General features: G+C 43.3%; 3 protein-coding genes across 11 annotated transcripts in view; 1 reads left to right on the top strand and 2 right to left on the bottom strand.

The window, feature by feature from the left end:
- Positions 1-633: 633 nt before the first annotated feature.
- LOC125232518 (lipopolysaccharide-induced tumor necrosis factor-alpha factor homolog) lies at positions 634-5,662 on the top strand. The gene is made up of 2 exons (XM_048138219.1): positions 634-1,229; positions 3,732-5,662. The coding sequence occupies exons 1-2, from the start codon at positions 850-852 to the stop codon at positions 3,844-3,846; spliced, it is 495 nt and encodes a 164-aa protein (XP_047994176.1). The 5' UTR covers positions 634-849; the 3' UTR covers positions 3,847-5,662.
- Positions 5,663-8,857: 3,195 nt separating this feature from the next.
- On the bottom strand, positions 8,858-9,532 carry LOC125232519 (NTF2-related export protein). Its single transcript, XM_048138220.1, has one exon. The coding sequence runs from the start codon at positions 9,443-9,445 to the stop codon at positions 9,032-9,034; it is 414 nt and encodes a 137-aa protein (XP_047994177.1). The 5' UTR covers positions 9,446-9,532; the 3' UTR covers positions 8,858-9,031.
- A 703-nt stretch (positions 9,533-10,235) lies between these two features.
- Positions 10,236-27,893, bottom strand: part of LOC125232460 (ribosome-binding protein 1) — a 29,277-nt gene continuing 11,619 nt past the window's right edge. For 8 of the 9 annotated variants that reach the window (XM_048138130.1, XM_048138126.1, XM_048138131.1 and 5 more), the window contains 13 exons: positions 27,397-27,550; positions 26,298-26,378; positions 25,572-25,773; positions 21,086-21,192; positions 20,847-20,969; positions 20,118-20,258; positions 18,362-18,460; positions 16,895-17,041; positions 16,299-16,430; positions 14,825-14,941; positions 12,900-12,995; positions 12,466-12,531; positions 10,236-12,307 (listed from right to left, as the gene is read on the bottom strand). In XM_048138130.1, the coding sequence (XP_047994087.1) occupies positions 12,287-12,307; positions 12,466-12,531; positions 12,900-12,995; positions 14,825-14,941; positions 16,299-16,430; positions 16,895-17,041; positions 18,362-18,460; positions 20,118-20,258; positions 20,847-20,969; positions 21,086-21,192; positions 25,572-25,773; positions 26,298-26,378; positions 27,397-27,550 (1,486 nt within the window). In that variant the 3' untranslated portion in view covers positions 10,236-12,286. The remainder of the gene's footprint in view (positions 12,308-12,465; positions 12,532-12,899; positions 12,996-14,824; positions 14,942-16,298; positions 16,431-16,894; positions 17,042-18,361; positions 18,461-20,117; positions 20,259-20,846; positions 20,970-21,085; positions 21,193-25,571; positions 25,774-26,297; positions 26,379-27,396; positions 27,551-27,893) is intronic. The other variant, XM_048138133.1, reaches the window with a different exon arrangement.

Raw genomic sequence — 27,893 nt, 5'->3', positions numbered from 1 at the left:
ATGTAATGTTTTGAAAAGAAGTTGCCCGCCGAGTTTCTTGCCGGTCCCATAGTGGATACCCCCCTCCCAACTGAGGGGGGACTGAAATCTTCTCGAGGCTGAGGCGTAGGGTTAGAGCCGGCGTAGCTTTATTTGACGTTCATATGCGCATTGTAATATGCCTACTTGAAAAATAAATATTTCATTTTCATTTTCATTTCATTTTCATTTTCATTTTCATTGTATGGGAATCCGTGCACTCAATCTGATTTCATAAGATTATGATTTTTTAAGATTATGAAATTTAAGGCACGCCACATCTTTTCTAAGATTATGAATTTTTAAGACTGTCTGTTGCCGGCCTTACCGGGACTTTCCCGAATTCTTTTTTTTTTTTTGAAATATTGGCATGGATACAATAGGAAAATTTTACGAAGGTACGTTCTGATACCATAACATTTCTTTATTGCCATCTATCCAGTATATCACCCTACTGTTTAATGTATGAAATAACGTGCAATAAATAGAACAGTTCTGATAAAAATATGACTATACATAATGAAATTAATGATAACATTGTGCAATTTCTGGGTACTTTTCCCTGCCTATGATATCTGTGGTATTTTAATTTGACAGTTGTCTGTATGTTTTTACGTCACTTGGTCCTCATTCATTCATTCATTGGGGAAATCTTAATCATATTTATTATCGTTTTGTACTTTTCGACTAATACGTGTTTAAATTCAAAGTTCAGTGTGACTAGAATTCCTTGTTTTAATACAAAGAAAACGCTACGTTCTGTTATCGATTAACTGTCTCTTGGGTTGTGAATTTGTCGAAGTCTATTAGAAGTGTTTATAGTTCGTCACAATGGCTAGTAATGCTCCGTCCGCTCCCAGCGACCTTCCACCCGCGTATTCGGAGGTCATTGGTAATCCACAGTACGGGTTCGTGGCCCCAGAAGGTTCTTTCGCCGATCCTCACGCTGCGTACCAGCCACCGAAGTCGTTCACCCCGGCCGGGGTGTACCCGCACCCGCCCAGCGGGGCCACGACGGCGCAGCCCCAGGCGGGCGTGCCGCCGCCGGGCGCCGTCCCCGTCCCCGTGGGGATCGTGCTGCCGCAGGCGGTGGGCAGTGAGCCGACGACCATCACTTGCTTTAACTGTGGCAAAGTAGTCACTACCAGAGTCACTTACACAACAGCCTGGCATACCCATTTAGTAGCTGGATCAGTGTGTGTTATCACAATGTGAGTATGCTGATCAGTTATTTTGGCACCATAATAGATCCTATTTATCATATCAATCATATGACTATTTTCAAGCATTATCATTTTTATCTTGTAAATAAATTTCATGGATTATCGTGACTTAAAAGCAACTTGTGTCTGATCTGAACTATGCATTACAAAGTAACTATATTTAGCAGTGATCAGGGTTCTGGTCACCATTTGGGAAAAATTACCTAAATTTGTTATTGTTTAATATTTTAAAAACAAAATGTATAGCTAAACCTAAATAACAGTTGCAAAGGTCACACTGAAAGATGACTAATTTATGTTACTTTATCTACTTGATATATTACAGTAAGGCATCTATAAACATAACCACATTTGATTTCATCCATACTAATATTATAAATGGGAAAGTGTGTGTGTCTGTTTGTTGAAGGGATCGAAAGAGACATAGGCTACTTTTGTCTCTTTCTAACGCGAGCGAAGCCGCGGGCAAAAGCTAGTTAAATATAAAAGTTAATTAGTACAAACCTTCAATATGAAAGATAATAAAGTCTAAAGTGTTATTCAATTAAGGTTTAATTAACAGTGCCCAGTTGGTTTGGTTAGCTTCCTTTAATTTACTATTGTTTACTGCCACTTTAGCCTATTTGGTAGTAAACTAACCATATGGAGATGTTTCTAATTAACAGACACTAAAACACATATATAAATATAATTCTTAATTCTGAACATTGAGACCAATGACTAGTGGTTTTAATAAAAAATACAAAAACAAAGAACTTCAACTACCTCAAGACATACATATTCTTGCAATATTTTTCCTTGTGGTGGTGAAACCTGTTTTAACTTATAATTAACCTTGTTATTATTTTAAAACAAAGCAGTTCAGTGCATTCATAAATGTTAGTTGTATTTTTTTTACATATTAACATCATTTTAAATATCGCTACTATAACAAATATATTGACTTTCATACATAAACCTTACAAACAGTACAAGCCATTCTTTCTATTTTTATTACAAGCTTTTATTCGACTTTCCTTGTTAGTATGTTAGTGTGCATCAAAACGTAGAAGCTAAATGTGACCCACTTCCCGGTTTCCGAATTATGCGAAATTTTGCACACATATGTAGGTAAATCACGTGACAATGCAATATTATGGAGCTGATCTGATGATGGAGCAGAAAGATGGTCATGAAACATCGTATCCCCATTGAGCAAGGGGTTTTTAGAAACGTCTCGGAGAGCATTAGATGACTGTTGAAAGAAAGGTACAGTCAGTCACATAAAAGCTTGTGCCAAAAATGAAATTTTTGCAAAAAACTTATTAATGACTTTAAATAGGAGTAAGGTATAGTGATACTATCACTATTTTATCTTAGCACACTTTAGATTTAAATTACCTATGGCTATGACTCACATTGATGAGTAGGTATAATTTTCTAATGTTTGTGCAATATCTTTACATAAGTGGCTAATTACTCTGAGCCATGTAAGATAAATGTGTGACACAGTTGGAAAGTCAGACCGGGCTGAATTGACAACATTTGTGTCACTTAAATTTAAACTTGGGTAAATCCATTCTGCTATAAGATTGATTATCTTTGAGATCATATTACATTTTTTATATATTCAACCTTCAAGCAGAATGGATTTACCCAAGTTTGAAGTTACGAGTAAGCAACACAATTTTGATACCACAGACTGTGGAAGGGTTATTTTTAACCGCTGCCTCAAATATCTCAAGGAAGGACGGTTCTCAATTCGTCTGTATGTTTTTTTTATGTTTCTTCCACGATATCTCCGTCATTACTGGACCGATTTTGAAAAATTTTTTTTTTATTGAATGTATATGCATACAGATTGGTCCCATTTTTCTCAGAACCCAGTTCTGATGATGGGATCCTGGAGAAATCGAGGGAACTCCTCAAATCTGAAAGTCATACATATGGCGATTTTGGTGTTTTATAAAGGAACAGCATGCATTTACGTACGGAACTGCTGATGATGGTCAGAACGGAACTCCTCAAATCTGAACGGCACGCTTATAGTGACTTTGGTATTTTTATAAGAACAGCATGCACTAACGTCCAGAACAGTGACATTTGGTGCAGTGGAACTCCTGATGATGGTCAGAACGGAACTCCTCAAATCTGAACGGCACGCTTATAGCAACTTTGGTATTTTTATAAGAATAGCATGCACTTACGTCCAGAATACGAATTTACGAATTTCTACATAATCCAACATTCGCAAGTAGCTTTCACCAGAACCCCAAAGGCGGCGGTTTTTTTTTTCTTAAAAATTATAAATAATATATGCAACTTACATGAAATTATGATGTTTATTTATAAATATAATTCTCTCTACACAGATGTGAAATCCAGTTGTACTATCAACTGAGTCACACTTGCCATATTAATCTTACAATAAAAATATTATAAAACTGATATTTCCAGGTTGTTATTTTGTGATTTGTTAATTTAAATAACTGTAATATTTGTTTTTCACAGGGTGTGCTCTCTGTGCTGCCTCGGGCTGGTGCCGTACTGCTTCGACACATTCAAGGACGCGGAACACTACTGCCCCAACTGCAACACATTCGTTGGCAAGAGCACCAAATGCTAAACATTCTTATGAAGTTTTACCCTCTTACGACTTGACAATAGCAATGACTTATTAATTATCTACCTTGTTGAGCCCTTCAATAAGCCCTTGATTAAGATAATAACATTTCAAAGCTAGTTTTGACTGCTAGTAGCTAGTATCACATCCATCCTAGTGCTGCTTCAGTTACATTACACCATGGCCTATCTTTTTTATATACTTTAGCCTCATTTTTTTACATTCAGTGCATATACAAATGTTGTAAATTAAGTAATATTTTTGTAATGAAATCAAGTAATATTTTTCTCTAAGGGCCACTTGCACCAACGAAAATGGAGGGTTAACCCACTGACATGACAGCCCACTAACCCTGAGTTAAGTGGTTGGTGCAAGTGGGCCTAAGTCTCACGAAAATGATAAGATTTATAAGATATGAATTAGCCGAAGGAATCATTTAGATAGAGGATTAAATAAACTTTTATATTTGATAGACTTTCATAGATATAAATATAGTTATCAACCGTACCATCCATAAGTTTGTATCCATGTGACTAAGAAGACACCAAAAAAACATCCATGAATACTTAATTAAATTGTATTATGTCGACATCCTTGTAACATTAACGAGTGTCGCAATGCTTTGGCTGAATGACAGGGTAGAGAGCTGGAGAGTACAGCCCTAAATAGATTAAATGAAGTACCTTTCATTTTTCGACTGAGTAGCTTTTTTACCATGTAGTATTACCCAAAATAATGTTACATTTTATGTCATTGTGCTAGTCTTCCTTTCAAGCCGGGTTGACATACTGTAAAGCCCTGTAGGCCTAGCACAGGAGAGGCGAGGCGTGACAGTATCTCCCCGGTGAGGTAAACTAACAGTCCAATCATATGGGTAGCCTATATCGCGGGGCATCCCGCGCCTCTCCTGTACGAGACCTAAAGCTGTAATTTGTAAACCACATCACATATAACTATTATTACACATTAGTTATATTATATCTCACATTTTGCTTAATGAGAGAGTGAGACGCTATGAAAATTGGACCAAGATTGTTGAATACCAAGAAAGTGTTGATGTGGAATACCACACTTAAATTACATTAATATATCAAAGGCAACTTCTTTTTCAAACATTCCAATACTAACCTGGCAATAGTATCTCACATTTGCTATTTTGTACAGTCTGCAATAAAAATATACATACATACGTTTGAAGTGTAAAATATGTATACAGGACTGGACTTTATTGCCTGCACAATATGGTCGTGTATACTTTTTTCACTTTGGTTGTATTAATATCTTTGTAGCTGACAATGCTGACGGTATTATGTTTTTATATGTCCCTGTTAAGTCCACTTTGCTACAAAAGACGTTGCTTTTTTTGGCTTTATTATGTATATTAGTTAGGAGGTGCCAATATTAAACGTTTTATTGTTTGGAAAATAAGCTTAGGTAAACTTGTTGGTGGTTTTAATTATTTATCGCTATTAAGTTCAAAGTTCCAATTTAATTTTATGGCCACAAGATTGTCACAATAACTAATACTAAAGTGAATGAAGAATATTGCAGGTCATATTGAACAACTATTACTGTGGGGCTAACCTCAATAAGGGTGGAAATTATCGAGCAGAGTTAAAAGAGGGTGTGTTAGGATAGGCAACGCGCCTACACCTCTATAATTCCGGGCCTCCATAGGCTACATCGACTGTTTACTATCAGGTGGGTCATATGCTTGTTGTCACACAGACCAACACTACAACACACAGACCTGGCCCGTTTCTCGAAAGGTACAAGCCTTGTATTACAAGTGTGTTTCCATGACAACCCATACGATTTGACAGTATAGTCCATTTCAAATACGAAGGCCCGGTGGCACTTGAGACGGTCAATTAGCGTTAACAATAGGATTAGTGATAACAAAAGATACCTGATTGCACCGACAAAAATATTGCACCGACGCGTGCCAATTTGAAGTGGGCCTAATTAGATAACAAAAGGCAAACATTATGAGCCCTATTGTTAAGTTTCGAGTGCCATCGGGCCTTCGTATTTGAAATGGACTATACGCGCACTTGTAATACAAGGCTTGTACCTGTCGAGAAACGGGCCCCTGGTGTTAGTTGTTAAATATGACTTAAGTACATTACTAATTCACATGTATGAGACTTCAGACCGCATAACAAATCAGTTCCTGCTGTATAAATCTGAGTGATCTCATACTACTGTCTTAGTGTCCAAATACATCGTGGCCCATAATTCAAATTCATTAATTGTATACTTTTCTATTTAGTATAGGTACCTTTTTTTATAAAATAATAATATTATTTGGTTTACCTTTTAAGTACCATCAACAATATAAGTATTGATTTGGGAATTAATTTACAATGTCACAGCTATACCTACCTAAAATATTATTTTTGATTAACAAGTCAAGGTCCATCCAGCTTAATTTTACGCATGTGACTTTGTTTATAAGTAAACATTTCAATTAGCTAAATACTTAAATGGTGGTCGCGAAGATGTATGACCGGCTGCTTGAGCAAACGCAAATTATGACATACCTATGAATACTCCCGTATGGTTCAATTTGGCAAAATCTGGTTCATGTAATATGTCGGGGCGGTGACCGCTAACCATAGCGTTCTTTGGCTTGAATATTATGCTAGTGGTATAAGGTAAATTGCCAGTAACTGGTGATCGTCCTATAACTGGCCTGTAGGCCTAGCACATGATGGCCGCGGGAGTATGTCGCCGCGAGATAGATGCCACGTCTTCTTCTAACTGTATTAATGACATAAGGACGGGTAGTCTATCTCGCAGCGACATACTCCCGCGGCCATCATGTGCTAGGCCTACTGGAGCCCATTTCTCAAAACTGAAAGTTACAAGCGGAAGTCTCTTTCCAACTTGTCATATTAGACATTGACAACCACTTGTAAATTGTAACTTGTAGCTTCGATAAATGGGCCCTAGTTATTGGCAATTTACCCTACCTATATTAAGTGCACGAATGAAGACTTGTGTTAGCGGCAGGCTAGGTATCGAAATTTCGTTACCCGGCTCTCTATCATTAGATATGCAAGCGAAAGAGAGGCAGATAACAAAATTTTCACCTACATCTATTACTTAATGGGATGGCGTTAAAAAAGTAGTCCCTGTTAAATGTTCTTCTTTACACGTATAAAAATGCATGTGAAAATTATATAAATAAATCTTAGATAAATAAGATTTTGGTATTTTTCTTCAAACCTATTTTATAACACCTGTGTATTTACATATCTAATTGTTATCTAAACTGTCAAGATAATGCACACTAATAAGTACCTAATAATGCTGATAAGAAACATGCTGGGCATGATAAGTTGATAAGAGATATCCATAAGTAGGTATGGGCATGAGTTTTGTAGAAAATATTATGCTGTCTGATGCATACAAGAAGTGAATATGGATATTAACAGTGATAGCCGTTTGGAACAAAGTGACTCCCCAAGGGCAGAGATCGATGTACACATGGAAACAGTAGGATACCACAGAGATCTCCCTCCGCCGTACTCCGTGGAGGACGTGCAACCCCAACCTCACGCAGTTATCACACAAACTATCATTTTACAGCCCCCACTTAAATATGCTCCTATGTTTTTTTTTTGCAATAAATGCTGTAGAAGAGTTTTAACTAAAGTGGAAACCGTTAATACAAGGAAAACTCACATGATGGCTGGTTTTATATTTGGTTTTACATGGTAAGTACTTACTAAAGTTACTAACATATGCATTTCTGATTCTGTCTTGAAAATGTTTAAATAAGCTATCACCACTGATGGTTTAAAACTAGTAGTGTATGAAATATCACATTACAGTGATCAGATAGATACACAACAGGATATGAAGAAAATATGTTCAGATTCAGAAAGATAATTATGCTGGTATTTTTATTAGGGTTCATTGACCTCACCTAACTAATTTGAAGTTCATTTGGAGAAATATTATGGGTCATTCTACAATTTTTAGCCTATTTCCAAAGATGCTTATAAGGTATATTAATGACATGTTTATATTTATTTTCAGTTGGTGCTGTTTGTGTTGCTTTGCATGTATACCTTATTTAATGCCAACATTTAAAAGGTTCAAGCATTATTGTCCTGAATGCAACTCCTTCCTAGGTGATTATTCTAAGGTATAAACCTCCACTCAGAGACTGGTTAATGAAGTATTATGACCAAGATGAGGTTTTTTATTTGAAAATCTATGTTGCAAGTGTTGACACCCCTTAGTTATATGATGTAATGTAACAATTTTACACTGCCCAAGATATTCCATACTGAAATATTATTATGGAAATTTGTAATTAAAATGAGAACACAGAGCAAACAAGGATATACACACAAGGGCATACTTATTACAACTGGAAGGTGATTCGTGTTGGTGATGATGATGAGATGAGATACAAAGAGCATGATGAACTTCAGATAATTATAGCACTTCAATCTGTGCTATATATTGAAGTGATCACTGATCAAGGACAATTATACATATGGGCTAAACAGCTTTGAGCACATTCATTACCATCAGCCAAGTGAGACATCCTCCATGGGCCACAATATGTTTGTCATATTACCCCGTACTGCCATAATCCCGACTACTAGCTTGTCCAGCATGGAAAAATACCTGATAGTAGTAGGTTATTGGCATAGAATGAATGTCACTGAAGTTATACTATGTAAACTGTAAATAAGTTTTGTTATAAATTCTTATTTTTATAAAAAACAATATTTTTACTGATCACCATTTATCACCTCCTCCTTGTCCTTACTATCAGCAATGTCGGAATAACATAAAAGGTAATAAATGTAATAAGTATTCATTTCTAAAATTTCTAGCTCTTAATTATTCAATCATTTATAACTGCAGTACAAGGACAAGTTTATGAAAAGCCAGTCTATAAAGTAGGGAAATGCTACCCTTATAACAACAGTCAAGCATATAAAAACTAGATGTCCACCAGGAGCCAAATAAATAAAATAAAAATCTGCAATAAATTAGTCTTACATTTTGTATTAAATATTAGAAATTACAATGGTAGTTTTTATTATTCTATATTCTTCTTAAGGAAATAGTTCTAGGATTAAAACACAGTCATGTCCACTTATGTTCTTTCTTGCATAATGTTAGCACACAATTCATTTTCCTGCGTCCCAGTTTCACCATATTAGGTAGAGTATGGTACTTGCAATCTAAAGCAATCCGACGCGATCTTCCACTTGCCGTCGACCGCCACAATCAGGAAAGTCTGCTGGAATGGCTTCTTCACATCGTCATTCTGGTAGGTCACGTCTCCGCACGCCTGAATAAGGTACGTCAGCTTATTATTCACTAAAGCTTCCGCAATGGGTTGAGCGTCCAAAGTTTTTAGCACATGGTTGCTGGCCGGCAAGTCCAATAAAAACTGCTGAATTCTATCACTGCCAGTTATGCCGTTTCCATTCCAAACCAAAAGTCCGGTGTCCAGATACAATTTGGAGGTTAAGTGCCTGCTGTTGTCCACTTGCTTATAAAATACTTTGGTGAATTCTTCTGCAGTTTCGCAAGCATTTTCCACGTTCTTGACTGCAATTTCAGCCATTTCAAGATCAAAATACTTCTTAGTAATCTGGTATTTGGTATACAAACAATCCCCAAGCAGTCACAGGGATTGACAAAGAGAGATTCTGAAATGAAATCTGTCAGTTTGTTACTGTCAAAATAGTACCACAGAGTATAATCTTTGTGCGTCCACACCGCGCTATCGATTTTAAATCGATACGTCGCTGGTACAGCATCCTTGTCTGAAGACAATGGAAAGCAATTTTCTGTCAAGCCGTTTCCGTCATTAGAAGAAAATGGCAAATTAAAATAATGTAAGAGCAAACGTTATTCTAGGAAAATTTAATTTCGTGCCTTTTCTAGTGACAAACATGTTTGAATAGCTATAATAATTTTATTGACATTTTGCACAAAACTTTCAGGTATCAGTGTCCATAGGCTTTGCAATAAAGTAAGTGTATGTGGCTATGCTTATGGTAAATAAAATACTAAATACCTACCGTCAAGCGGGCCGTATTCTTACTTGCCACTAAGGTTAGTTTCAAATGCTCGAGGATGGGCTATTGAAGTGTTTTGTTAATAACCTAACCACAAAATTAAAATTTTGAAAAAACCCCCGACCGCGACCTAGTGGACCGATTTTCATAAACATGGCTAAGAACACTCCCGACTAACTCAGCTTTCAGACAAAAAAAACTAAATCAAAATCGGTTCATCCGTTCGAGAGCTACGATGCCACAGACAGACACACACACAGACAGACAGACAAACATACACACAGATAGACACGTCAAACTTATAACACCATTAAAAATAAAATAAGAATACAATTATGATTAAGATTTTTTTTTATTTCATAATGTCTTTAACTAATATATTAATTATTATACAAAGTGGCTTATCTATTTTACAAATTAGATTTCATAATACATTATAATGCTATTTCAATATTCAGGACATTTGACACGCTGATTATAGTTAAAATATTGAACTGTAACAAACTCATATTATACTTATTGCAAACATACTTTTCAATTTAAAATTGTCTAAAAAACAAGCGTCGTTCACGAATATCAAGATTCATTTCTTTGCACTATAATTCAGTAGAGGATAAAAAGATAAATCCAAAATATTGCACGCCGGCTATTAGATTTCACGTTCATAAGTCAATACTCAATATCGCTTTACAATTAATTGAGATTGATGTTTCTGTTACAAAGTTATTATTATGACAATGCAAAGAATATGATCTGTATTCAAATAATTCGGCAACTTAATGTTGTAGAGGAGGCTCACAGAGGGGCCCCAGACATACAATATGCTTATCAAAAAGGGTTCTAAGCACTTACAGGCGGTGGACGGAAGAAAAGATTGAACTGTTTCCGAGAAGACGGGAGTATTCCGAAGATTTTATCACATTTCTAAGTTTGACTAAACTAAAATTATCCTGGTATAAGCTACGCTACAACTTCGGCTTATAAATTTGAATTGTACCATGGCTGCAGCCGCGAGGGCGCGGACGACACAGTCCAAATAATGCCTTTCTTCCGCCAGACATTTACTAAAATTTCACGGTCAGCTTCTCTAATTCAAACCTTACACTAAGGCACTGACAAAATGATTATGCTCTAGATACAAAAGTTATTTATAAATAATATATTTCTAAAGAGTAGATAACATTCCTTAAAAATCATAAGAATACCACTCAAGTTAAATTCGGTAGCTGCAAATCATATCAAAAATAACATAAATTAATTTATTGATGTTACACTGGTCTATAATTAATTTTTCTTACACAATCATAAAAATACACGTATCATCTTTTGCATCAATAGATAATTGTCTCAAGAATTGATTAAAATAAAAATGTAAAACATTTAGTTAAATATATGCATCATACCTTGAATTTTAAATTGCAAGATCACATTAACTAATTTTATCGATTGCATTATACTAGATAAACAAGTGTTTTAATTTATTAGAACAGCCGGGACAGCGGAGTTAATAGAATCACTAGAACATACTTGCACAAACACCTCGCAATAACTTTAATATTGATCTGTGAACCCGGACACGCGATCCACTAATACGAAACAGTCCGAGGCACTATCGCGAAAATCGAAACTCTATTTTACCCTATCACTCGAGTATACAAACAAAACAAAGGGAGGCAGAAAGAGAAATTTCGTTTTTCGTAAGAGGCGCTCAGGAATCGAGGGTTCACTATACAATTTCGTATATTATACAATGGCCTTGGAGTACACAGTTCCACGTCGCCGCTTCCCAACGCCAGTCACCAGTTTTAAATATCATAAGTTTCTTAACCGGCAACGACCACAGCGTCGTCTATAATAAATAAATAAAACCGAGTAGTTGTGCCGTTCGGGACAATTACGAACGTTTAAACGAAAACAATCCTATGACCTAAATTGAGCATGTCTCGCGTCACTGGGAAGGGTGTACACGGAGTGAGTCGTCGGTCCTCCACTCGAACCGTGCACTAAAGATTCGTAGCGACCGATAAACCGAAAGACAGATTCGTTCAAATATTAATTTGACATTGTTCGAAGTACGAATGAATGAGTCTCCGGGGTATGCCGGTCGATTCACGAAATCCATCACGAATGGAATAAATGAAACCTTCATACACTCACGATGACACCTGTATCAGTTCGCAGTGAGAGATAACGCTTTATTTGATTCATGCAGTAATTGATTCCATTCGTGGCGGCTGTAGTGAATGGGGCTGCAGAGTGCAGGCGCGGACAGCGGACGTGCAACGTGAGGTGTGGCCGGAGCCGGCCGGCGGGGGCTACCGCGCGCGGCGCCGCCCGGAATGATACCGCGACATTTCTTCATTTATATATGTATTTTTTAAATGTTATTTTTCTTCTAAGCCCACCTGTAAAGAAAACAATCATGTTTAAGACAATTTTTATTTACTGGTCTATTCGAGACTGTTTAAAAGAAATAGAGAAGGAAGGACAAAAGTTTGTCATGAAATTTTAAAAATCGAATCTTACATCTCGAAAACCGGGTAACCAGAGAATAGCCACTCACCTGCAAGGGACCATTGCACACGTCCGTTTTGTATTTTTCTGACAAACCAGCAGTCAGTAATCTCTCCTGTAAAGAAATAAACAATTTATGAACTGGTAAAAAACAAAAGAAAATAAATTAAGATACGACATTACATAAAGAGCGTTATAGACGGTTCCAAATTATTAGTGTAAATTGCAGTGGCGGCTGGTGAAAATTTCTGCTAGGCAACACTGAAAAAGAAACCTACCTTGACATTAGGTACTTTACGTAATCAATTTTAGGCAAGCCGATGGGAATCGGCTTGTATGGACCAGCCGCTGCTGGTAAGTTGGCAAGATAAGTAGTGTTTTGTTTTTATAATGCGGAGCATCTGTTACGTTTACTGCAAATGTCGTTAGAACTATCTCGCAGATTCAAGGGACTCTATGAACAAATATAGTACAAGTTGGTACCTCCGTGAGACGCTCCGAATCCGCGAAGCTATGGTTGTGGTTGGCAGCCTGTTTCTGCTGCAGCTCAGCCTGTAGGCTGTCTATCTTCTTCTGCATCTGTATACGCAAATACTACATTTAGAATTACCAAAATGCCGGACTTGTGACCAAAAATGTTGAGCCTATTCGCAAGGTGCATGGGAGAATGACGCCGACAAAAACAGTAGGCATAGCACATGATTGCCACGAGAGTATGTCGCCGCGAGATAGATCACACGTCTTACTCTAACTGTATTAGTGACATAAGGACGGGTAGTCTATCTCGCGGCGACATACTCTCGCAGCAATCATGTGCTAACCCTGCAAGTAATCTTATGGAATGTCAAAAAACTAGTTGTAGCCATTGGATGTCATAATATGATTCCATAAGATTTTAACATAGAAAGGCTGACAAAATATGTGCAGCACCAGACATGCACTTAGCGAATAAGGCACATTACGTTTTAGTTTATAAGTACTTTTGGTCGCTGAAAGACCATCACCGACACAAATAACATCGAATACCCGATCGGAAAGTCTAAACCTATATGCATTTAAATTGTATAAAACAACGTTCACAGGAATAGGAACACCATGGTGTAGCAACACGTAGTAAATAGAAAAACGTTTAAAGAGACTATCATTATAAGATAAATATAGGTGGATTCGAAGAAGCACGCATATCTAGGGTTGTATGTCTCAACCTCATAAAGTTAGGTGACATCGTATGACCCAAACTCGTATCGCAAGTAATGCCTGATTGGACGCTCGGACAGGAGCGTACGGCGGCGAGGCGGACTTGGCCGCGTACACGCTATGCAGCGTCGACTCAGGACACGTGTATGAGTTTCAATTGTTTGACATGAACGCCGCACGCCCAATATGAGCGTGAACCCGGGCCTTACACTTATGCTATTATTATACGAGTTTGAGTGGTAAGGCCGAACATCATCGTAACTATACAAGGTTAATTGACACAGCCATTGACATAACAAGTGCGAAATATTTCCGTGTAGGCCAGGAAAAACGATACAAATAACAATTATATAGTGGCGACACGGACGATCACAGAGCGTACACCAAAGCCGGTACCTCCTCTATGATGCTTGGCAATGTTTTCTCAATGCAGGAATATGCGAACGCCAATGGCTCCTACATGGAAAAGCAAAATGAACAGATTTGTCTGAAGATATTTTTGATTCTACGGGTGCATGTGCAAAAAAATGCATTTATAATAAAGTTCCAAAAAGGCGATAAAAAAATTTGAAAAATAAATATTGCACTTCCTATTAAACTGAGTGTGAGTGTTGATGTTGATTGATAGTGGACCGTGCGTGACTAGTTTTATATAAATATCCCGTACCGGGAGCACAGCACAAAATAAAAATGAAATAAGTTAGTGACACACAGTCGCGTACACGGCTAACATCCACGGTGCACGTAGGGATACTAGCGGTTTACTTGCACAGTGTAATGAACCCAGTAGGCCTAGCACATGATGGCCGCGGGAGTATGTCGCCGCGAGATAGACTATCTGTCCTTATGTCATTAATACAATTAGACAAAGACGTGTCATCTATCTCGCGGCGACATACTCCCGCGGCCATCATGTGCTAGGCCTACTGCTTCCACTCAAGTCACGGTGACCTGGATTTGTGCGACTGCATGGTACCGTATCGAGTTCACTCCCTAAATACTGACGAGCTGCTAATCCCGCTTCACGTTACACTGGGCCCTGGATACTCTTGCGAGTCTAGCTCGAGCGTGTTGGCGAGCTTCCTCCTGCGTCACACTGGCCTGTGTATGTCATGTGTGAGTGTGAGCTGCCGTAGCGAATCCGGCTCGTGAGTATTGACGAGGAGTTAATCCCGTGTCAAGCTGCATTCTAGCCTTATGTCAGTACGTACCTGTGTGAGCGTGTGTTGCCGCAGCGAGTCCAGCTCGTGCTGCTTCTCGGCGAGCTGTCGCGCCCAGCTCGCCTCCTCCCGAGTCACGTTAGCTTGGAGTTGGCTCAGCACGCCCTCCTGTGGACAAACAACCATTTAATACTCTATACATAGTAAAACTACCGTCGACCACGACGTTACAAGAATGGAGACTGCGAGTCGTAAGTCACGGCTCGGTTAAACGTTCCCAATGGGACGTCGTCAAACAAAAGACTTCAGGTGAAATAGGTTACAGTTACAGTCACAGCGACGGTGTTAAGGATTATACTGGTTAGGATAGCTTCGCTTGCGATCAACCTATTAGCGCATATGAAAGGACAAACATGGCATTTATGCTACCGCAGGGAACTTTTAGGTGGACGTAGCGTATAATATATAATATGTAGACAATACATTATACACGGTGTTTCCGGTATCACTCAAAACCTCAGACACCCCAACTGATTTTTATTTTTTTTAACTCATCTAGAGTATTCATCTTTTAATCTGATCGTTACTTTTTTTTTATTGAATTTTTAATTTTCTGTACAGCTCTACTTGACTTTTAGCTCTACACTCAATAAAGTAATTGCTAACTACCATCATAAACCATAACACTATTTATTTGTGTACGTTACTGCAACGACATAAGGTTTACCAATAGACAGCTAAGATGTCACTGTAAAACACTTTAAAGCTTTGTCACAGTAAACTTCAAATTGGACAGGTAATCGCAGTAAGCAAATAAACTCAATATTCAAAATGACAAGGTTGTAATTAGGTACGAGTTCAATTTGTTATGACTTATGATAAACATTAAGATTAAACTGACAAACAACGTCAAACTAGTAGCGGAAAAAAAAATCGTCCAAGTAACCAGCCAGTATTAATACCCCTAAATACTGAAAAAAGGTAAACAACCTCTTAGCAATGCGATATACACAATGTTGTATTACGAGTACAATAGAATGGGCACGTAAAAAATAATTAATAATACTAATTTAAATAAAAATATTACCCCCATCAAGATATAGCTCAATCGATTCTACTCTCGATTCTGAACAAACTGTTTTCAGGTTTTTAGTGTTAAGTGAAACACGGTGTATAATATATAATGTGTATGCCTGTGTGGTGACGGGTTAAGAATTTCACCACCCCCTTTCTTCCCGTGGGTGTCGTAGAAGGCGACTATGGGATATGGGTTAAATTGTGGCGTAGGCGAGAGGCTGGCAACCTGTCACTGCAATGTCACAGTTTCGTTTTCTTTCAACCCCTTATTTGCCAAGAGTGGCACTGAAACTTTAGTAGTTTCATGTGTTCTGCCTACCCCTATATGGGATACAGGCGTGATTGTATGTATGTATGTAGACAAGTCGTTTTGCTGAGTTTTGAAACAAAGGTATCCGGCTGCGCCGCAAACCAGGTCAGTTGTTGAAGTATAGAAGTGGATACGGACCGTGTCGTCGATGATCTTCTTGTATTTGTCGACGAGCGCCTGCAGGTGGTCGTTGTGCGCGCGCAGCTCCGCCACGCGCGCCTCCGCCGGCGCCGGCGCTGCTGCCGGAACGGGAGCGGGGACGGACGCCGCCTGCGCGAAGGTAATTCAAATTTTGCTGAATTTAGGCGACAATTCATTAAACTTATATACTAAACAGCATTTTCTGGGATATAAATTCATAATTTTAAAAAACATAATTTCTGATAAATAACGATGGACGAGAGTGAGTTTTTCCACTTTTCCTAAAGTTTTAAGCGATGACTTATCGTTTGCGTAAGTTTCTACCCACTACAAGGTTACACTTTAAAAATGTTCTTCTGAAAAGTAACTACCCGTCTCCGGTACCTATAAATTGACGTAGTTTTCTTTTCAATTGAATTTTTTTAAAGGACGGATGCGATTCGTCAAACTCCCAACCGAATATGAGTATATTGCGGTTAGACTGTAGAATTAAAGTTAAAATCAAATAATTCAAACATCATTTACAACATCTTCGAATTTCTACGCCGATTTTTTCCCAATGACAATACAAAGTGTTAAAAATATGTAGTTACCTTCTGCAGCTCCTTCTTAAGGTTATCAGCGAATTGCAGCAGCCACGCCTTGCCCGCGACGCCGCTCGGCGCCGCGCCGGGCAGCGCGCCGCGCAGCGCGCCGCACGCCTCCGCGTAGGCCGCCGCCGACGCCGCCGATACTGCCTCCTGCACAGAACGAGGTCAGTGTTGGCGCGATACATCACACTATATCTGGCCCGATGATGATCTTTATGACGGTTTTTTTTTGTAAGGCGCAGCAGAGCAAAAAAATATGTGCAAACATGTAAAATTATTTTGTCAAACGGCACATTTATTGAAGTAATAAAAATATGATATTTCAATAAAGAAAGCATATCAAAAAGCAACTTGGAGGAACGGTCATAGGGATCATCATTGGACGCGTAAGATATAAAGGGCGATATGTGCAGAAATAACATTTAACTCCTAATAACGTCATCTCCGATTCGATGTTCGACATCGAGTGCGCGTTCCATTGCCTGTGGCACATTATCTACTTACTAGTGTACCGTGCGTATTGCAGGTTCTACTATGTAACCTAAATGGGAAATTTACCTTCTACCCCTTGCAAACTCCAGCTCCCATAAGCGTCCCATAAACATACTATCACTTTGTAATGTAATAAACATCGTTATTAGTTTTCATATGATAAATAAATACATCGCAGGCAGTAAAGCGTTAGACAACAAGCGAAGCCGGCCAATTAAGAAGGTATTTATTTACAGCACCTGATCACAAATTTTTACACCTTGATTATTTGCAGTTTATGTATAAGAGATGGTTTCTACATTATCATAGAGCAAATATATCATAAATTAATTCTAAATAAACTAATCGCGTGGCAATGTACCTCAGATGCAGCCCGCATTTATTCGCTAATCTGCAATAAGGGTATTCTGAATTGTTTTTTGGCAGGCGACGATTACTAAGGCGCCAGGTCTTTCTGACAGCAAAAACCACAGAACTAGATTTAGATGAAAAGAAACAAGTTCATGTATTTGTATGGCGGCCGAGCGTGTCAGATTTTGTACTGAAGTTGTTACCTACCTGTGATTTTAAATATGTCTCAGGCCCTTGAGTGTTAATAATTTTTGTGTTGTTTCAATTAAATACCACGTAACGAGGCATTTTTAATGTTTTTGTTGACTTCAACTTACAAAAATTGATGCCCGAAAGCTGAAAGCTGCGATTACAGACGAACAACTCAGTGGATTTTACTGAGTTCATTTGACACGCTAAATTATCACGTTTGCTTGATCTATGGTACGACATCTGTGGCAAAAACCCTCATTGTTTAGAAATATGAATCGAAATTAAATATCCTGAAAATCGAATTTATGCTATTTATGTAAAAAAAAAAACAAAAGTGTAAAAACCATCTGTTCATAAAATTTGGTTTCAAAGTGACAGGGCGTTCAAACGGGTCTTATCGATATGGGCAGGAATGCAGAAAAAGCGACAACTTACGCGAGGGTCTTGGGCCGGAGCGTTGGCCGACTTCGCCTGGAGAGCCTTTTCGGCAGTTTGTAAGGCCTCCATTACTTTCCAGTTTTTAGTTCGCAACTCCTATACGCCCGGTCAAAATAATAAAGGAAATGTTAGCTTTTGTTAACAGAAAATTAAAAGAAATATTAGAGAAATTTGTCAAACGGCATGCATTTTTTGTTTTTTGCATGCCATTGTTATATCTTATGGATTACTACTGATATTAGTAATACTGAAATATCAGTTAGAATGGAATGGAAATAAAATACATTATTAGAAAGAAGATGGCGTGTCTGTAGTACGGCGTAAGATTCTTCTTTTTAACAGACTAAAATACAACTCTTTCTACTAGTAACTGACTTGACTTAAGTCCGATTCACACCAAATAATTAATCACAAGTGCAAATTAGTTTAAAAGTGGTCACAGTAATGTTAACCTTGTATACACCGTGTCCAATAAGTTTGAATACAGCACAAATAGCCAATAAAACAAAATGAACAAATAGTTACTACATTATTATTATATTTTATGAATGGCACTCTTATTTACTACATTCACAACAAATGTTTTGGAATAAATCCAGCATTAACTTGTTTACCAGCCTCAAACGCTTCTCAAACGGATCACACGCGGCACGCACCGTTTTCTTCACATTTCATCCCAAATACTCTCGATAACCTTTTTGAAATGATCTAGGTTTATGATGTTATAAAAATTTAGTCTTCAAAGCATGTATGACCATACAAAATAGTCTAATACGCCTAAACCTGGAGGCCTGGGTGGCCACTCATGTTTCGGATAAAAAACTGCCAAATTAGTCTGAAACTACGCTAGAATACCATTTGCCGAATGTGCTGGAGGTGCGTCTTGTTGGGACACATGATACTCATTCCCAAGCATCCTTTTTAACTTTAAGGCATTTTTTTCTTCAAAACCTTGGTTTTAAAGAAAAAAACGTTGATTTTAACGCTTTTATCTGTAAGTACTGAAGGTAGTTTACCTCGCTTACATACTGCATCCCACACCTGGGCCGATGGTGAGCTCTGGAACCTAGGCACATTTTTCTAGTTGCCCGGAACGTTATCTATCCTCGGTACCCATAATAGTTTATTTTGGACACGTGGCGTCTGTTTTATCACATACAGATTCTCCTTATAAAAAATAACTCGTCACCTGCGTGCCGAGCAAGTATTTTGTTGGCACTTTACCTCTTTGTTTTTCTTAGACACTTCGGAAATTTCATGTACTTTGTGCTTGTATTTTATTAAGAGGAATATACTCTTTAGTTTAAATAAGAATTTGATGGCCTGTGATCCCTATATCTTTAGAACTGAGGTAAAATGTGAGTATTCGGACTTATTGGACACGGTGTAAAGGTATACTGTAGTCAGATTCAATATTTGATGAGAATCGTACATATAAAGATGGCGACTGACTTGTAAAATTTACGTGCAATATTACATTCACAGTGAGCGTGTTACATTACAGTTAAATTACAGCTACAATGCGAACGTTCGTCCCGAACGCTCTGCTCGCTTGTGCTCCTTTTCTTAAATTCGAGACTAGCGCTCGCGGGTACTCTCAAACCTGTACTAACGTATAATATAATGGATTTGCAAAAAACCGACCGCCGAGATGCTCCGCCGGTTGCACCGACAGCTGTATAGGTCGTGTTGTAACTTGATACATACACCGAAATGTTACAAGCCAGTCGCCACGTTAAACGGGAGTGCTCACGTTATTCTTCTCCTGGTAGGAGCGCAGCTGGTCCTGCAGCTGCGTGAGGGCGTCCTTCTGCTCCTTGTTGGCGCGCTGCTCCGCGCTCAGCGAGCTGCGGAGGGCCTCCACTACACTCTCGACCTTGGCCAGCTCCGCCGACTGTAGGTAAACACAGTGTTTAAATATCGGCCGTAAGGAATTGAAGAGATTGACTTTTCATTGGACTATGAAACTTAAAAGAGAGGAAAGTTAGAATCTCACGTATTTTAACACTGATAATTGCATCAGGAGATAGCTACACGAGGCAGCTGTCAGGGACTGTTTATACAGCAACAATAGGGAATTTGACTGTAGTTAAAATAAAATATTTTATACCAAGCACGAAATAAAGCATCAGATAATTATAAGAAAAACATGGACAGAAGTTATTTTTAATTCCAATTTCAATTTAATAAGTCAGGAAGAAATATATAAAGTAACTGAGTTGACCGTGACGTCACTTAATTCGATTTCTTATAAATTCCATATTAATAAGTCGTTCAAATTCGTTTTGACAGTTCTTAAAAAGAAGCTGATTTGACTAGGAGGCAAGTAGCCTATTTTCAAGTGAAGCGGGCCATCACGTGTGAAACATACTATCAGCGCATATGCCAACTCTTCCTATAGTAGTTTCAGCGCGGGAGACGCGACCTGGCTGACTGGCTGCGCTGCCAGCTCGCTGGAGAGCTGGCAACAGTGTACACTTGCCTTGTTCTGGTCGTTGGGCAGCCCGTTCTGCGCGGGAGCGGCGACCTTCATCTGTTTTGCCTCGGCCAACTCAGCCTCGCGCGCCGCTAGTTGCTCTCTCAGCGATGCCAGTTCGCTTGTGAGCTGAAAATAAATTAACATTAATTATATGGTGATATTACGCTGATTTGGTTTTCAATATCTGCAGCTATTTTATTGTAGATATCTTACAAATATCTGATGTGTCATTGAATCCTGACCTGTTTGACTTGTGCGTCCATCTCCTCCTTTTGTTTATCCAAGTTGCCTTCGGCGAACTGTGCGCGGCTCATTAGCCTCTGCACGTTATTTTGGAGGTCTGCGATGGCTGTAACAAACACAAATTCATTTTTACTACAATTTTCAGTTTTTAACTAGTAGTTGCACAAAGTAAACTTACGAGTATATCGGTCGGGTCCAGTTATCAGGGGTTAGATTTATGCCTTAAACGGGCAAGATTCAAATAAATCGTGAATTCAAACCTCATCGCCGTCATAAAGTTCTGTGCAAAAAAAAAATACAAAAAAATCATCTTACAGGGTTGACTTTTTTGAGATCAATGCCCTATAAAAAGTTAAATCAAGGTAAAATTCGGTTTAACAAAGCTGAAAGGGATGAAGGAACATATATCTCAGTGTTTTTAGTGAAGTGACATATTTTGACGTAGTATACAACTCAAGTAGGCCTTACGCCGCATACTCGTACGTTTCGAAACTTTCTCGCATGTGTTTAAGAGCGTCAGCGACTGTGACTTGTGGGCGAGTTGTTTGACGGCTACATGCGTGGACAACTGGGGGCGATGGCGGGTGGAGGGTACATACCGGCCTGGCGCTCCTGCATGGCGCGCGTGTGGTCGTGGGAGAGCTGCTCGAGCTGCTGCGCCAGCTCGGCGGCGTGCTGCTGCGCCATGATGGAGGGTGGAGGGTACATACCGGCCTGGCGCTCCTGCATGGCGCGCGTGTGGTCGTGGGAGAGCTGCTCGAGCTGCTGCGCCAGCTCGGCGGCGTGCTGCTGCGCCATGATGGAGGGTGGAGGGTACATACCGGCCTGGCGCTCCTGCATGGCGCGCGTGTGGTCGTGGGAGAGCTGCTCGAGCTGCTGCGCCAGCTCGGCGGCGTGCTGCTGCGCCATGATGGAGGGTGGAGGGTACATACCGGCCTGGCGCTCCTGCATGGCGCGCGTGTGGTCGTGGGAGAGCTGCTCGAGCTGCTGCGCCAGCTCGGCGGCGTGCTGCTGCGCCATGATGGAGGGTGGAGGGTACATACCGGCCTGGCGCTCCTGCATGGCGCGCGTGTGGTCGTGGGAGAGCTGCTCGAGCTGCTGCGCCAGCTCGGCGGCGTGCTGCTGCGCCATGATGGAGGGTGGAGGGTACATACCGGCCTGGCGCTCCTGCATGGCGCGCGTGTGGTCGTGGGAGAGCTGCTCGAGCTGCTGCGCCCAGCTCGGCGGCGTGCTGCTGCGCCATGATGGAGGGTGGAGGGTACATACCGGCCTGGCGCTCCTGCATGGCGCGCGTGTGGTCGTGGGAGAGCTGCTCGAGCTGCTGCGCCAGCTCGGCGGCGTGCTGCTGCGCCATGATGGAGGGTGGAGGGTACATACCGGCCTGGCGCTCCTGCATGGCGCGCGTGTGGTCGTGGGAGAGCTGCTCGAGCTGCTGCGCCAGCTCGGCGGCGTGCTGCTGCGCCATGATGGAGGGTGGAGGGTACATACCGGCCTGGCGCTCCTGCATGGCGCGCGTGTGGTCGTGGGAGAGCTGCTCGAGCTGCTGCGCCAGCTCGGCGGCGTGCTGCTGCGCCATGATGGAGGGTGGAGGGTACATACCGGCCTGGCGCTCCTGCATGGCGCGCGTGTGGTCGTGGGAGAGCTGCTCGAGCTGCTGCGCCAGCTCGGCGGCGTGCTGCTGCGCCATGATGGAGGGTGGAGGGTACATACCGGCCTGGCGCTCCTGCATGGCGCGCGTGTGGTCGTGGGAGAGCTGCTCGAGCTGCTGCGCCAGCTCGGCGGCGTGCTGCTGCGCCATGATGGAGGGTGGAGGGTACATACCGGCCTGGCGCTCCTGCATGGCGCGCGTGTGGTCGTGGGAGAGCTGCTCGAGCTGCTGCGCCAGCTCGGCGGCGTGCTGCTGCGCCATGATGGAGGGTGGAGGGTACATACCGGCCTGGCGCTCCTGCATGGCGCGCGTGTGGTCGTGGGAGAGCTGCTCGAGCTGCTGCGCCAGCTCGGCGGCGTGCTGCTGCGCCATGATGGAGGGTGGAGGGTACATACCGGCCTGGCGCTCCTGCATGGCGCGCGTGTGGTCGTGGGAGAGCTGCTCGAGCTGCTGCGCCAGCTCGGCGGCGTGCTGCTGCGCCATGATGGAGGGTGGAGGGTACATACCGGCCTGGCGCTCCTGCATGGCGCGCGTGTGGTCGTGGGAGAGCTGCTCGAGCTGCTGCGCCAGCTCGGCGGCGTGCTGCTGCGCCATGATGGAGGGTGGAGGGTACATACCGGCCTGGCGCTCCTGCATGGCGCGCGTGTGGTCGTGGGAGAGCTGCTCGAGCTGCTGCGCCAGCTCGGCGGCGTGCTGCTGCGCCATGATGGAGGGTGGAGGGTACATACCGGCCTGGCGCTCCTGCATGGCGCGCGTGTGGTCGTGGGAGAGCTGCTCGAGCTGCTGCGCCAGCTCGGCGGCGTGCTGCTGCGCCATGATGGAGGGTGGAGGGTACATACCGGCCTGGCGCTCCTGCATGGCGCGCGTGTGGTCGTGGGAGAGCTGCTCGAGCTGCTGCGCCAGCTCGGCGGCGTGCTGCTGCGCCATGATGGAGGGTGGAGGGTACATACCGGCCTGGCGCTCCTGCATGGCGCGCGTGTGGTCGTGGGAGAGCTGCTCGAGCTGCTGCGCCAGCTCGGCGGCGTGCTGCTGCGCCATGATGGAGGGTGGAGGGTACATACCGGCCTGGCGCTCCTGCATGGCGCGCGTGTGGTCGTGGGAGAGCTGCTCGAGCTGCTGCGCCAGCTCGGCGGCGTGCTGCTGCGCCATGATGGAGGGTGGAGGGTACATACCGGCCTGGCGCTCCTGCATGGCGCGCGTGTGGTCGTGGGAGAGCTGCTCGAGCTGCTGCGCCAGCTCGGCGGCGTGCTGCTGCGCCATGATGGAGGGTGGAGGGTACATACCGGCCTGGCGCTCCTGCATGGCGCGCGTGTGGTCGTGGGAGAGCTGCTCGAGCTGCTGCGCCAGCTCGGCGGCGTGCTGCTGCGCCATGATGGAGGGTGGAGGGTACATACCGGCCTGGCGCTCCTGCATGGCGCGCGTGTGGTCGTGGGAGAGCTGCTCGAGCTGCTGCGCCAGCTCGGCGGCGTGCTGCTGCGCCATGATGGAGGGTGGAGGGTACATACCGGCCTGGCGCTCCTGCATGGCGCGCGTGTGGTCGTGGGAGAGCTGCTCGAGCTGCTGCGCCAGCTCGGCGGCGTGCTGCTGCGCCATGATGGAGGGTGGAGGGTACATACCGGCCTGGCGCTCCTGCATGGCGCGCGTGTGGTCGTGGGAGAGCTGCTCGAGCTGCTGCGCCAGCTCGGCGGCGTGCTGCTGCGCCATGATGGAGGGTGGAGGGTACATACCGGCCTGGCGCTCCTGCATGGCGCGCGTGTGGTCGTGGGAGAGCTGCTCGAGCTGCTGCGCCAGCTCGGCGGCGTGCTGCTGCGCCATGATGGAGGGTGGAGGGTACATACCGGCCTGGCGCTCCTGCATGGCGCGCGTGTGGTCGTGGGAGAGCTGCTCGAGCTGCTGCGCCAGCTCGGCGGCGTGCTGCTGCGCCATGATGGAGGGTGGAGGGTACATACCGGCCTGGCGCTCCTGCATGGCGCGCGTGTGGTCGTGGGAGAGCTGCTCGAGCTGCTGCGCCAGCTCGGCGGCGTGCTGCTGCGCCATGATGGAGGGTGGAGGGTACATACCGGCCTGGCGCTCCTGCATGGCGCGCGTGTGGTCGTGGGAGAGCTGCTCGAGCTGCTGCGCCAGCTCGGCGGCGTGCTGCTGCGCCATGATGGAGGGTGGAGGGTACATACCGGCCTGGCGCTCCTGCATGGCGCGCGTGTGGTCGTGGGAGAGCTGCTCGAGCTGCTGCGCCAGCTCGGCGGCGTGCTGCTGCGCCATGATGGAGGGTGGAGGGTACATACCGGCCTGGCGCTCCTGCATGGCGCGCGTGTGGTCGTGGGAGAGCTGCTCGAGCTGCTGCGCCAGCTCGGCGGCGTGCTGCTGCGCCATGATGGAGGGTGGAGGGTACATACCGGCCTGGCGCTCCTGCATGGCGCGCGTGTGGTCGTGGGAGAGCTGCTCGAGCTGCTGCGCCAGCTCGGCGGCGTGCTGCTGCGCCATGATGGAGGGTGGAGGGTACATACCGGCCTGGCGCTCCTGCATGGCGCGCGTGTGGTCGTGGGAGAGCTGCTCGAGCTGCTGCGCCAGCTCGGCGGCGTGCTGCTGCGCCATGATGGAGGGTGGAGGGTACATACCGGCCTGGCGCTCCTGCATGGCGCGCGTGTGGTCGTGGGAGAGCTGCTCGAGCTGCTGCGCCAGCTCGGCGGCGTGCTGCTGCGCCATGATGGAGGGTGGAGGGTACATACCGGCCTGGCGCTCCTGCATGGCGCGCGTGTGGTCGTGGGAGAGCTGCTCGAGCTGCTGCGCCAGCTCGGCGGCGTGCTGCTGCGCCATGATGGAGGGTGGAGGGTACATACCGGCCTGGCGCTCCTGCATGGCGCGCGTGTGGTCGTGGGAGAGCTGCTCGAGCTGCTGCGCCAGCTCGGCGGCGTGCTGCTGCGCCATGATGGCGGCGTCCCGGGCCGCGCCGGCGTCGCAGCGCGCGCCCGCCACCTCGAGCGCGCGGGCGGCCAGCTCCGACTGCAGGCCCTGCAGCTGCGCCACCAGCGATGCCTCCGCCTGAGACAAACACGTCACGTCAATCCGGATTGTTACAAAATTAATTCACGCAATCGACACACAGGGTAATTTAACACGGAGCAGCCATATACTTTTAGTGACTTTTAAGGTCAAATGAACAATTTTTATTACGCGACCAATGCTAAAAGACTTTGCAGTTCCATAGAAATGAGGGGCATCACGTCAGTCTGAATGTATGATGGCGCAAATCAGTAACAAACGCAACTATATGAACCTTTGTACATTTTGACTAGGGTCACGATGACGCGCGATAATTTATAGTTCGAAACGGCTACTCACTGTACCAACGATAGCGAAATCAACTGAGACATCCGTTTATTATTGCAAATTTGTCAAGCGTGTTTTTTATTTATCGAATATTTATGAATTTTCTTCATAAATTTGAGATAGATTTGTGACCAAGTCCATCAGAGTCCAACAAACCCGCGTCTTTAGCTAATATAAGCGTCTATGTCTACCTATTTGTTTGTTTATTTATAGATTAATATTTCTTGTCAACTCACCTCAGATAATTGTTGTATGTGCATTTCCATTTGTGCCCTCTGTTGTTGGAATTCACCCTCCGCGGCTAGTTTAGACTGAAGCTGCAAAGAAAAACATATTATTCCTAACCTCAACATACAAACAATTTACTATATGTATTTTACTAATTTAACTTTTGTCCGGTCCATGAAACACATAGAAAACACTGCTACGACAAGGATTGCCGAACAAGGCAAACCAATGTATGAAGAAGTTCCGACCACGCATACAAGTATCCTCATTGCCTCGAGCAGGGACCATACCAATACCATAATACCATACATACCAATCCACTTTGTATAATAATATGCTTGCCAATAATATGCTTGCTAGCGAGTTCGTTAAATGTAAACTATTACTAGAGCTTAAGACTCCGATACAGTTTGACATGCACGCCGCACGCCCCGCCCCACCGCACGTTCAATATGAGCGTGCACTTAGGCCTTAGTGCGTTTTCACATTATCCGTCGGATGTTGGACATCGGATGTTGGACCGATATCCCATAAATTACAGGCGCCATCTTGGATTTTTTTCCATTGAAATCCTTCCGACGAATGTGAAAACGGACTTACACTAAGGGTTGGTGAATAGCTGTGTCTACACAGACCGAAGCACGTCGGCGACAGGTTGCTAGGCGCGGAAACGCGCTCACTGCCTCGCCCACATAGCACGTTTGCGGCGCGAGGAAATTGGCTTCCAACGTGCCTCACTCTGTGTAGACCCAGCTAGGGTTGCAAATAGAAAAAAAACAAATGTTTTTTTTTTCAGAATTATGGACTTTACGTTGTATATTGTTGATAACATAAAAAGATAACTACCAACTACAAATTTCGTAAATGTTACTTTTATAAGACCATAAATTAAAGTTATTTGATTAAATAGTTAACATTAAGTCTAAACAACCGTAAAAAAATATTAACTGCTTTGCGAATATTGAGATTTCGTACTTAAGAAAAAAAACATACTCCAGAAAAAAAACTGTTTTTTTTTTCGTGTTTTTTTTTCAAGCCAAAATAAAAACCGTTTTTTTTTTTTTGCAACCCTAGACCCAGCTATTGACGTCTGTAAGCTGTACTCACGAGCCTGTTCTCCTGCTGCAGCTGGTGGTTGTCCTCGGCGAGCCGCTTGACCCTGGTCTGGTGCGTGTGTATCTCGGCGCGCGCCGCCTCGGCCGCCTGCTCGTGTGCGCGCGTCGTGGCCGTCACGCGACCGCGCTCGGCGTTCAGTGTGGCCCTGGACGGAATTGTACATTGTATATAGAGAACAAAATGATGCAGTTTTTAAAAATAGAGAATGATGAGGAGATGATGTGACTCAAATTATAAATTCAACTAGCCGTTTCCCACGGCTTCGATCGCATAATAATCTATTTTCCCATACAAACTTTGGACCCCTATTTCACCCTCTTAGGAGGTAAATTTTGAAAAATCCTTTCTTAGTGCTCCTCTACACCTTATAAGGAACCGACGTGCCAAATTTGGTATCTCCAGGACCAGCGGTTTCGGCTTTGCGTTGATATGTCAGACAGTCAGTTCCTTATTTTATATATTTAGATAGATTTTTCACTTTGACAGGT

The sequence above is a fragment of the Leguminivora glycinivorella genome, chromosome 13, assembly GCF_023078275.1.
Source record: "Leguminivora glycinivorella isolate SPB_JAAS2020 chromosome 13, LegGlyc_1.1, whole genome shotgun sequence".
Classification (NCBI taxonomy): domain Eukaryota; kingdom Metazoa; phylum Arthropoda; class Insecta; order Lepidoptera; family Tortricidae; genus Leguminivora; species Leguminivora glycinivorella.
Note: the sequence above shows the minus strand (reverse complement) of the source record. Positions and strands in the feature narration are given on the sequence as shown.

Bases quoted from the DNA above. Each gene is read 5' to 3' on its own strand.
- LOC125232518 (XM_048138219.1), top strand. From the start codon at position 850: ATGGCTAGTAATGCTCCGTCCGCTCCCAGCGACCTTCCACCCGCGTAT. The intron at 1,230-3,731 runs GTGAGTATGCTG...TGTTTTTCACAG, and splicing joins TCAGTGTGTGTTATCACAAT to GGTGTGCTCTCTGTGCTGCC.
- LOC125232519 (XM_048138220.1), bottom strand. From the start codon at position 9,445: ATGGCTGAAATTGCAGTCAAGAACGTGGAAAATGCTTGCGAAACTGCA.